Source organism: Equus quagga, chromosome 11, assembly GCF_021613505.1.
Source record: "Equus quagga isolate Etosha38 chromosome 11, UCLA_HA_Equagga_1.0, whole genome shotgun sequence".
NCBI lineage: Eukaryota > Metazoa > Chordata > Mammalia > Perissodactyla > Equidae > Equus > Equus quagga.
The window spans coordinates 24,540,411-24,552,850 of NC_060277.1; the positions used below are offsets into that span (position 1 = coordinate 24,540,411).

The 12,440-nt window shown below is 39.0% G+C and overlaps 1 protein-coding gene across 5 annotated transcripts in view; it reads left to right on the forward strand.

Moving 5' to 3' along the window:
- Positions 1-748, forward strand: part of AK9 (adenylate kinase 9) — a 124,123-nt gene extending 123,375 nt beyond the window's left edge. For all 5 annotated transcript variants that reach the window (XM_046674576.1, XM_046674580.1, XM_046674578.1 and 2 more), the window contains one exon: positions 60-748. In XM_046674576.1, the coding sequence (XP_046530532.1) occupies positions 60-262 (203 nt within the window). In that variant the 3' untranslated portion in view covers positions 263-748. The remainder of the gene's footprint in view (positions 1-59) is intronic.
- The last annotated feature ends 11,692 nt before the right edge of the window (positions 749-12,440 follow it).

A 12,440-nucleotide genomic window follows, 5' to 3' on the forward strand; every position in this document is an offset into this window, starting at 1 on the left:
AATTTAATGATTCACTAACCTCACAGAAAACATTCACAGTTCTGTGACATTTTCTACAGCTTTTAATCCCAAAGGTTCTGAATATACAAGAAAAAAGTATAAGAGGAAGATGGAACAGTTTATGGAGAGATGTGAGCTCATCACATATCTGGGTGCCAAGATGACCAGAAAATACAAGGAACCTCAATTCAGAGCCATTGACTTTGATCATAAATTACAGACTTTTCTCTCTCTGAGAAATACAGACCCAGTGAATGGGTAATTTGCTCGGGTAACCGCAACCAGGATCTCAAGAGTTATCTGAAAGGGACAGAAGGCAACAGATTGAAAATCTGGCCCTCCCTGATGTACTTTTCCCTCCTGAGTGATGTTACCACGGCTGCCAGACCTCAAATGGACTCAAAGCTCTGCCAGCCAGGAAGGAGTGCTCATCTGTAAGCATAAGTTTTAATAAGATTTTAAAGTTTATCGCTCTTTGCCTCAACTTTGAGGCTTTCACAAAATAGCTATTCTATTTAGAATTCCCTTTAGAATATTTAGGTAACTTATTTTACTTAATAAATCTGTTATTCATTTTCCTTTCTGATATTTTCAGTAGAAAAGTCAGTCTCTCTTACAGAAAATTGCTCAGGAAATGTTAGAAAGCTTCAAGAAACAAAATTCACATTGGTATAAATAAAAGGGAAATATTGGTTACATTTTGAACATAAGGAGATGTTTGTAAACTTCATGAACATAAGACACTTTGTTTCCAAGCAGAATAAATGGATTTCAAGATAACTAAACAGCTGTCTCTTTTCTTTTTCTTAAGTATTTAAAGAAGCATGCTTTACACATTATTTTATAATTAGAAATCACCTGGAGTTTTGAGAAGGATAAAATCTAGAGTCTTATCATATGACGTTATCAAGAGTATAAGCTAGAGGAAAACTTACTAAATCAAATTTGAATGAAATTTAAAAAATAAGATTATCAACTTTTCAGTAGTATTAAGAAGTCTAAAAAGTGAAATAACAAGATTAGCTCTTTAAAAAATAAAAAATACTACCATTAATTGTATAATCTTGGGTAAATCTCTGAGCTTTTGTTTCTTAATCTCTAAAATGAGTGATTTAGCCCTTTTCTCCCAGCTTTATTAAGGTATAATTGACCAATAAAATTATATATGTTTAAAGTGTACAAAGTGATGGTTTTGATATAAGTACACATCATGAAATGCTTATCCCAGTTAAGTTAATTGACACATCCATCACCCCACATAGTTATTTTTTGTGTGCCCATGTCTGTGCACATAGTGAGAAGGCTTAAGAACCACACTCTGTTAGCAGATTTGAAGTATACAATACAGAATTATTAACTATGGTCACCATGCTCTATGTTAGATCCTCAGAATTTATTCATCAGATAACTGAAAGTTTGTACCCTTTGCCCAACCTTTCCCCATTTCTCCCACTCCCCAAGCCCCTGGCAACCACCATCCTACTCTCTGCTTCTGTGAGTTCAACATTTTTTGGGGGGGCGGGGGGAACATTAGCCCTGAGCCAACATCTGCCACCAATCCTCCTCTTTTTGCTGAGGAAGACTGGCCCTGAGCTAACATCTGTGCCCATCTTCCTCTACTTTATATGTGGGACGCCTGCCACAGCTTGGCTTGACAAGCAGTGCCATGTCCGCATCTAGGATCCCAACCAGGGAACCCTAGGCCACCAAAGCAGAAGATGCAAACTTAACCACTGGGCCACCGGGCCAGCCCTTCAACGTTTTTTTTTAGATTCCACATATAAGTGACACTGTATAGTACTTGTCTTTCTCTATCTGGCTTATTTCACTCAGCATCATGCCCTCCAGGTTCATTCATGTCTTTGATCCCTATAATTTCAACAATGTTAATTACATAAACTAGAAGCCTGTTTTATATATATTTTGTATGATATATTTCACAATAAAATAATTTTTAAACAAAAGCTAGAAGCCCATTGTCAAAGTTAGGATAAACCCCAAAGCCTTTGAACAGTTGCTGATAAACCCATAGATGAAGCTGTGCTTTTTTTTTTTTAAAGATTGGCACCTGGGACCGGCCCCATGGCCGAGTGGTTAAGTTCACATGCTCCGCTTCAGTGGCCCAGGGTTTCACCGGTTCGGATCCTGGGCAAGGACGTGGCACTGCTCTTCAAGCCATGTTGAGGCGGTATCCCACATGCCACAACTAGAAGGACCTACAACTAAAAAAAATATACAACTATGTACTGGGGGGATTTGGGGAGAAAAGGTAGGAAAAAAAAAAAGATTGGCAGGGGCCGGCCTGGTTGCCCAGTGGTTAAGTTCACACGTTCTGCTTTGGCTACCCGAGGTTCACCGGTTCGGATTCTGGGTACAGACATGGCACCACTTGGCACGCCATGCTGTGATAGGCGTCCCACATATAAAGTAGAGGAAGATGGGCACAGATGTTAGCTCAGGGCCAGTCTTCCTCAGCAAAAATAGGAGGATTGGAGCAGTTAGCTCAGGGCTAATCTTCCTCAAAAAAAAAAAAGATTGGCAACAGTTGTTAGCTCCACGCCAATCTCTAAAAAAGAAAACTGGCACCTGAGATAAGGTCCTTTATCAGTCTTTTTTTTCTTCTTCTTCTTCTTCTTCTTGTCCCCAAAGCCCCCCAGTACATAGTTGTATATTCTAGCTGTGGGTCCTTCTAGTTGTGGCATGTGGGATGCCGCCTCAGTGTGACCTGATGAGTGGTACCTTGTCCGCACCCAGGATCCGAATCAGTGAAACCCTGGGCTGCCAAAGCGGAGCGTGTGAACTTAACCACTCGGCTGAGTCTGTACTTTTGCAGGAGACTGAGAATTGTCAGTAGCTGCCAAGCTTCGCCAGCAATGTAAGTCCTCACCCACTCTTCTTCCATTCCCAGTTCTTAATAACTCAATATACCGTCTTCCTATGGTAAATGGAAATCTTGTGTTCTTAACATGTCTGCAGGCCTCAGTCGATGGATGTGAGGAGTTTCCCTTAGCAGTTAAACCCAAACTTCATTGCTTGAGTGCCCTCACCTTTATGAAGGGCAGTAGCCCCTGCAGAGTACCCCCAAGTATTTCTGGGGGTCTCCAGAGAGTACCTCACAGGCTCCAGAGCAAGTCCACACGCACTGGACATCTGCCATCTTCTGGGGATCTTGTTCCCTAATATGGCTTCACTCTGAGAACTATACGAACCCAAGAATGCAGTCTTCTGAGCTCTAACATCTCATCCATCGTTGCTCTGAAGCCCCTGAGTTCTGCACAGAAGTGAGGTGAATGCCCCCTCTCTCCTGAAGAGGAAGAAATTTAGTCCCTGAGCTGAGCAGGGGACCAAATGCCATGTGGTTCTCCCTTTTCACCCCTCTCTCCACAGTCTCTTCTCCCAAGTAAATCTGTGTACCAGAGCGTAGCAGATGGGAGAGCACTGGCTGGGGAGAGGGAAATCAAATTTCTCAGAGTAGCTTAAAGCTCTGGAATGCCGGGTCCCTAATGTAAATACGGTTAGTTACACCTGGAACCCTGTTTAGAATAGCTACAGACAAGGCTACCATTTCCAGGCTGTTCACAATATGCCAGCTAGTGTACTACCGGCTTTGCGTACATTATCTCATTTAATTCTTACACATTGTATTTATACACCTGAGAAGAGTCTCTTACCAAGATCACATAAGTAGCAGAATCCAGATTCAGACCCTGATCAGCCCAACTCCAGAGCTTTACTCTTCCCTACCACCTCCCATACTGTGAGCCCATCTTGGAACCACCATAGTGGTGTCAGTGTTCCTAGGGCATTTCATTGGTCAGAGTCCTTTTGGTACTCGAGCTTGTGTGTACATGTGCGTGTGTACTTTAGAGTATAAAAATATTATAGAAGACTCTTAGGAAAATCTTTCCCTTGGAGCCTGAGACATCCCCCCCCCCAGCCACACCCCCTACATGAGCTTAGACCCCACCTGTAATGTTTGCAAGTTATGTTTTCTTTAGCAAGTTAAGCAAAGGGGTCTGTGTCCCTAAGAAAGGAGAATGGCATTTCTGCAATGAAAAAGTAGAACATGCATCCTTTTAAAACCTCTTATTGAAATCTCTTTTTTGTTTAGAAATTATGCTTGCCTATTATTGTAAATAATCCATCAACTAGTGTCCCGAAAATGATGAAAGAATATTCTGACTGGGTGTCCAGGGACCCTGAATTTCTTCCCTGAGTGCAGCAGTGAGAGAGCAGCCCATGGTGCTCACTGGGGCTCACAGCCCTCATGCTCAAGGCCGCTGCCCCAGACTGACTGCTTCAGGACGAGGCTGAGGCAGCGCCCATCCAAGCGCCAGCGAGACGCTTCAACCAGCCTGTGCCTCTGCATGGCTTGTCTAGTCGTCATTTTCACTACAACTAAAGGAATGCATCCTTTCACCCAGGGAGGAGAGATGGTGCCCATTTGACAGACCGAAAGAAATTCAAGGTCCCTGGACACTGGTTACAATATTCTTTCATCATATTCAGGATACTAGTTGGTGGATTGTTTACGATAATGTGCAAGCATAATTTCTAAACAAAAAGTAATATAACTACAGTAAATGAAATGTGGAAAAGTAGGAAAGGATTTTGTACTTCCTTTCATTTTTTTTTAATGGTTACACTCAGATCCATCAAGTGGATAGACTATATTTGACCGTTCCTATTGCTGGATTGTGTACCATTGTCCTATATTTTAAAATACTGTGATGAACCTTTTTTCATCATATTTGGGATTATTAGCCTGATACAAGTTCTGGGAAATAAAAGTACTGGGTGAAAGGGCATGAATTAAAAAATCTAAGAAGATAATGCCAAATGGTAGGAAAGAAGTAATAAAATTGGTGCTCTTGGGCTCTCCTGGAAGCAGTATGAATTGCTGTAACCATTTTGGAAGGAAGTTTAGTAATAGGAATTGTGACCCATAAGAATAAATGAGGGGAAAGCAGAACCTTGTTGCTTTAATTTGAATTAAGAGCAATATCGAACATTATTGCATATGGTGGCCACCACTTGCATTTCTTCTCTTGTGAATTGTTTCTTCATGTCCTTTGCCCTTCTACTCACTGGGTATTCTTAAATTGTTTTGTATGGGTTCTTTACCAATATAGACATCAACCCTTTGTATTTTCAGTAAATAAATCCTATTTTTTAGGCACCAAAGTAAGACCTGTTCATCTTTCTTTTAGGATATTGAATACTTTTCTAAGGCTCTGAAATTTCTTCCATCTTCAGAGATTTACTATGTATTCTATTCTGTTCTTTCCTACTTTGGGGGTGTGTGTGTGTGTGTCTGTTTATATTTAATTCTTTAAGCCTCCTAGAATTCATTTCAGAATATAATGTGACCTGTGGTTTTAAATTCTTCAAAACTCAAAGTAATAAATACTATTTTTTTTAACATTTTCAGTTTCATTATGTATATTTCATTTTATTCTTAATGCATTTATTAAAAGCTTTCATAACTTCAGTGGTGAAGAGGAAGGAGTTCAGGGACAGGGAAAGAATGAGAAAGAGATGTTACCTACGCATGCCTCTGTCTAGTTGTGGGTGATTTTTTGTTTTATCTATTTTTGGTTTGTTTTTGCTTTTACAAATGAAGGCCTGAGTAGAGGGATATCTCAAAGCCTGAGAACCCTGAATTATGGGTGGTTCTGGGAAGAATTTTTAGAAGGGTAACATCTGAATTAAATGGAACTTTTAGAATCAAGGCAGGTAAAATTAGAGAAATAAATAAAAATTGAGATTCTCACCCGGGGGTTAAAGGCATTCCAGGAATTAATGCACACATGTATTTACCAAACCTGTGAGCCAGGCATGTTGAGGACTGCGTAGTCTACACAAGCATGGGTGTATTTACAAGGAACTCTCCCAGTCTAGGGTAGTGGGTAAAAATATAAATAGATACACACCAGCCCTGGGTAATGCGGGAGATATGGGACCTAGAAACTGGGGCGCTACTGAATTAGTGCTATAAAATCCCTATAAAGTGCTTTATAGCCCCTGTAAAGATACCTTATTGGCATTGAACTTTGTCAATTACCCTTCTGTTCCCCTCAAATCACTTTAAGTCATAATCAGCCTTGGATGATAGTTTCTTCCAGCTACCGTTATTTGCCAATCATCATAGCCTACAAGGGTGTTTTTGATGCCCTTCATAATGACAAAGGACTTCCACCAGCCTCTAATTGCCAGCTGATCATGACATTCTCCTTCCTTCAAACTCCTGCCAGGTTCTCCATTGATCCACCCAGAAGCCAGTAGGTACTGGACTTTGTTGATGAAGTCCTTGCAGTCTCCCAGGGCCAAAGACGGAGAGAAGGGTGGAGATTAGATTTGGGTGAAAAGAGAAAAAAATCTGGATAGCCCTCTTATCTATCAATATTCACTCTGTAAGTGATCTTATTTACAATAATCCATAATGTATACCCTAACTCCAATATTAATATCTCCAATTCTGTTCTCACTTCTGACTCTTATCCACAACTGCCTACTGTATATCTTTACTTGGTTATGTAGTTGACATCTCAGATTTAATGTGTCCATCCACACTTATCAACCCGACTTCTCTTCCTCCAGTTTTCCCCCAGATCAGTTAATGGTAATACCACACACTCACTTGATTTGGACCCAAACCTGGTGATTGACCTTGATTGCATTCATTTCCTCACTCCCCACATCCACTCTCTCACCAAGTCCTGTCAAAGAGAATTACCTCTAAAGTGTACCGGGAGTCTGGGCTTTCGTGTCTTGTACTGTTCTCACCTAGTCTCTATGCATCTACTCTTGTCCCTCTAGGATCTACTTTTCATCTAGCACCTGGAATAGTCTTTAAATACATTAATCAAATTTCATCAGTCCCATTTTTAAATCTTCCAGTGGCCTTCTATTTCAGTTAAAATAAAATCCAAACTCTTTACTCTTGGCATATGTGTGGTTGATTTCATGTGTCAACTTGGAGGGTGTATTTGGATGACATTAAAATGTGAATCAGTGAACTCTGAGTAAGCAGGTGGCACTCCATAATGTGAGTGGGCCTTATCCACTCGGTTGAAGATGTGAATAGAACAAAAAGTCCAGCCTTCCTGAGCAAGAGGGAATTTTCCAGCAGAATGCCTTTAGGCTTCATCTGTACCATCAGCTCTCCTGGGTCTTGAGCCTCCTAGCCTACATGAGCCAATTTCTTATATCTAAATCTTTCTATATATCTTATTTGTTCTCTAGAGAACTCTGACTAATATAGCATAAAAGACCTTACATGATCTAGCCCTGCCTACTTTTCAACATTTTTTCCAACTCTTTTTTATCTGTTCCTTCTTTTATATTGACTAGGACTTTTTAATTCCATTTTCTCCTCTAAAGTTTTTAAACTTATGCATTCTATTTATATCCATTGAGTGGGTATCACCACTCTTAACATGCATACTCTGTCTGAAGGTAATCAATATTTCTATCCTTAAAACACTTAATAACAATCGCCAGCTTCCCATCTTAAACGCTATTTTTATTCAATATTTTAGATCTAGTCTATTTGTTTACTATCCAAATTAGACATTTTCTTTTCATAATAGTGTTTGTTTAGATTTTCCTCATTTTTTTTTCCTCTCACCACCCCTTCTTACATCTCAGACTTTCCTCCTAGGATTGTTCTCCTTCCTATAGCAGGCATTTGTTGGTAGTTAATGCTTTCAGTTTTTGTTTGCATAAAATTGTTTTGATTTTTCCCCTTGTTCCTTAGGATAATTTTATGTGTAAAAAATAGAAGTAGATGATCTGAATAGGACTATATCCATAAAGAAATTGAATCAATAAATAATAAGATAGACAGCACCAGGCCCAGATGGGATTCACTGGTGAATTCCGCCAAACATTTAAGGAAGAAATTATACTAGTTCTCTACAAGCTTTCAGAAGATGGAAGTAGAGGCAGTATTTCCTAACTCATTCTATGAGGCCACCATTACCCTAATACCAAAACTAAACAAACACATTACAAGAAAAGAAAACTACAGTGCAATGTCTCTCATGAACATAGATACAAAATTCTTCAACAAAAATATCAACAAATTGAATCCAACAAGTATAAAAATAATTATATGCCACAACTAAGTGGGATTTATCCCAGGTACATAAGGCTGGTTCAACATTTAAAAATCAATTAAGGCCATCCATCACATTGACAAGTTAAAGAAGAAAAATCACAGGGTCATATCAATAGATATAAAAAAAGCATTTGACAAAATCCAACACCTTTTCATGATAAAAACCCTCAGTGAACCAGGAATAGAGGAGAACTTTTCAACTTGATAAAGAACATTTACAAAAACCTACAGCTCACATCATACCTAATGGTGAGAAACTAGATTTCCCACTAAGACCAGGAATAAGGCAAGGATGTCCCCTCTCCCTACTGTTTTTCAACGTCATACTGGAAGTGCTAGCTAATGCAATAAGACAAGAAGGAAGGACGAAGTAAAACTGTCTTTGTTTGCAGATGACATGATTGTCTATGTAGAAAACCCCCAAGAATCAAGCAAAAAACACCTGGAATTAATAAGTGATTACAGCATGGTTGCAGGACACAAGGTTAATAAACAAAAGTCAATTGCTTTCATATATGCCAGCAAGAACAAGTGGAATTTGAAATTAAAAACAAAATACTATTTATATTAGCACCCAAATAAAATAAATATTTAGGTATAAATCTAACAAAATCTAACAATATCTGTATGAGAAAAACTACAAAACTCTGATAAATGAAAACAAAGAACGAAATAAATGGATAGATATTCCATGTTTATGGATAGAAAACCTCAATATTGTTAAGATGTTGGTTACTTCCAACTTGATTTATATATTCAATGCAATCCCAATCAAAAGCCAAGTAAGTTCTTTTGTGGAAAGAGACAAACTGACTCTAAAGTTTATTTGAAAATGCAAAAGACCAGAATAGCCAACACAATATTGAAGTAAAAAAACAAAGTCAGAGGACTGACACTATGTGACTTCAAGACTTATCAGGAAAGCTACTGTAATCAAGACAGTGTGGTATTGGTGAAAGAATAAACAAATAGATCAATGAAACAGAAAGGAGAGACCACAAATACACCCACATAAATATAGTCAATTGATTTTTTGACAAAAGAGCAAAGGCAATACAATGGAGCAAAGATAGTCTTTTCAAAAAATGGTGCTGGGACAACTTGACATCCACATTAAAAAAATAAAGAGAAATAAGAGTGACGTAAGCATCATGGCAGAGTGAGCTTTCCTGGTAATCTCTCCCCTCCAACAATGAAAAAAAACTCATACTCCAACAGAGGGCATCCAAACACAACATAAAAGATGCCTGAGGGACCCATGCAGCCATATGGCAGACGGCTTAAGCCCGCCTTGGAGGAGGTGGAACAGGGTAAGAAAAAACTTCACTCCCTCCCCAAAAGATTTGGATCTGGGACCAGGGGCAGCCTCTGAGAGGGAAGGAACCAGGGTGGGGATGTTCATTCACAGGAACATCAAAGATCCACAGGGCCCTCCCAGCCTAGAGGAAAGCCTCTACTGAGGTGAAAGCTAATTCAAGGGTGACCTCATCAAGCCAACACCCCAGGAGAGCAGATAGCAAGGGCAGAGCAAAAAAATCTCAAGAGCACACAGAGAAAGTGCTCCTCCCCACCACCCCTAGCCCCACCCCCATCCAGCACCAGCTCCAGTGCTTAGGCTCTCAACAGAATGCAGAGGGCTCAGAATATACGGCTCTTAAACCCAAACCACTGGTGATAGGCAGTAACTGCGACCAAATAATACCATGATGCTCAAAAACAGGGCCACGCCCTCTAGCAGTAACAAAAATTAGATTAAATCTGCAGACAAGAGAGAAAATAACAAGTACCCAGAAATCAGTCCTGAGGACACAGAAGTATGTAATCTAAATGACAGAGAATTCAAAATAGCTATCATCAAAAAACTCAACAAGTTAAAAGAGAATGTAGAGAAACAACAAGGAATGCGTTCAGGAGCTACTTCACAAGAGAGATTGAAACTATAAAGAAGAATAAATCAGAAATATTGGAGATTAAAGACACAATGGAAGAGATAAAACAAAATATGGATTCCCTGAACCCTCAAGTGGACATCATAGAGGAGTGAATCAGCATAATTGAGGATAGACATATTGAAATGCTCCAGATAGAGGAGGAAAGAGAACTAAGACTAAAAAATAAATGAAGAAAGTCTCCAAGAAATATCTGACTCAATTAGGACATGCAACATAAGAATTATAGGTATTCAAGAGGAAGAAGGGAGCTTGTTCAAAGTAATAATAGTGGAGAACTTCCCAAACCAAGGGAAGGAGATGGAAATCCATGTGGAAGAAGCTATCAGATCTCCTAAATATGTCAATGCAAAAAGACTTACTGCAAGCCATATAGTAGTGAAACTGGCAAAAGTGAGTGACAAAGAAAGAATACTAAGAGAAGCAAGGCAGAAGAAAATAACCTACAAAGGAACCCCTATCAGGCTTTCAGCAGATTTCTCTGCAGAAACTTTACAGGTTAGGAGAGACTGGAATGACATGTTCAAATCTTTGAAGGACAAAAACTTTCAGCCAAGAATACACTATCCAGTGAAAATATCCTTCAGATATGATGGAGAAATAAAAACTTTCCCAGATAAACAAAAGCTAATGGAGTTCATAGCCACGAGACAACCTCTACAAGAAATCCTCAAGAAGGCCCTCATACCTGAAAAAAAAAAAAAGGGAGAAAGGAGTTACAAAGCATGGAGTAAGGTGATAAATAGATAGACAAAATCAGAAAATTGTAGCTGTATATCAGAACAGGTTAGCAAATACTCAAGAATAGCATTAAAGATAAAGGGAAGGAAAACACCAAAAACAAGATAATCTTGTCATTTTAATCACAAACTCACAACACAAGATGGAATAAGATGTGAGAAAAACAACTTAGGAGGGGAAGAGGAAAGGGACTGAATCAGTTTAGTCTAAGGAAATAAGAGGCCATCAGAATATGTACTATCTGATCTATGAGATTTTGAATACAAACCTCATGGTAACCACCAAACAAAAAAGCAGAACAGAGACACAAATAATAAATAAGGAGAAAACAAAGAAACACAACACAAAAAACTACATAACTCAATTGTTAGACCAAAATACACAGGAGGAGAAACAAAGGAAATGCAGCAGAACTAGAAAATGAGTGACAAAATGTCAGCATTAAGCCCTCATATATCAATAATCCTCCTAAATGTAGATGGTTTGAATTCTCCAATAAAGACACAGAGTAGCAAGATGGATTAAAGAACAAGACCCAACAATATGCTGCCTCCAGGAAACACATCTTAGGTTCAACGACAAACACAGGCTGAGTGAAGGGATGAAAGACAATACTCCAAGATAATGGCAAACAAAAGAAAACAGGTGTCACAATATTATATCAGACAAAGTAGACTTCAAGATAAGACAGGTAAAGAGAGACAAAGAGAGGCAGTATATAATGATTAAAGGGACACTCCACCAAGAAGACATAACACTTATAAATATCTATGCACCCAACACAGGAGCACCAAAGTACATAAAGCAACTATTAACAAACCTAAAAGAAGATATCAATAATAACAGTAATAGTAGGGTACCTCAACACCCCACTCACATCAATGGATGGATCATCCAGACAGAAAATCAACAAGGAAACAGTGGAATTAAATGAAAAGCTAGACCAGTTGGACTTAATAGATGTATATAGAACACTCCCTCCAAAAACAGCAGAACACACGTTCTTCTCAAGTGCACACGGAACATTCTCAAGGATAGACCATATGTTGGGAAACAAGGCAAGCCTCAATAAATTTTTTTTTTATTTAAAGATTGGTGCCTGAGCTAACAACTGTTGCCAATCTTTTTTTTCTCCCGAAATCCCCCCCAGTATATAGTTGTATATTTTAGTTGAGGGTCCTTCTAGTTGTGGCATGTGGGACGCCACCTCAACATGGCCTAATGAGTGGTGCCATGTCCTCACCCAGGATCCAAACCGGCAAAACCCTGGGCCACCAAGCAGAGCCCACCAACTTAACCACTCGGCCACAGGGCCAGCCCCGCCTCAATAAATTTAAGAAGATTGAAATAATAACAAGCCTCTTTTCTAATCAAAATGTCATGAAACTAGAAATTAATTACAAGACAAAAGCTGAGAAAGGGACAAAGATGTGGAGACTAAACAGTATGCTATTGAACAACCAATGGATCATTGAAGAAATTAAAGGAGAAATAAAAAAAAATCTGGAGATAAATGAAAATGAAAACATACCGTACCACTCATATGGGATGCAGCAAAAGCTGTATTAAGAGGGAAATTCATTGCAATATAGGCTCACCTTAACAAAAAGAAAAATCCAAACAAAGCA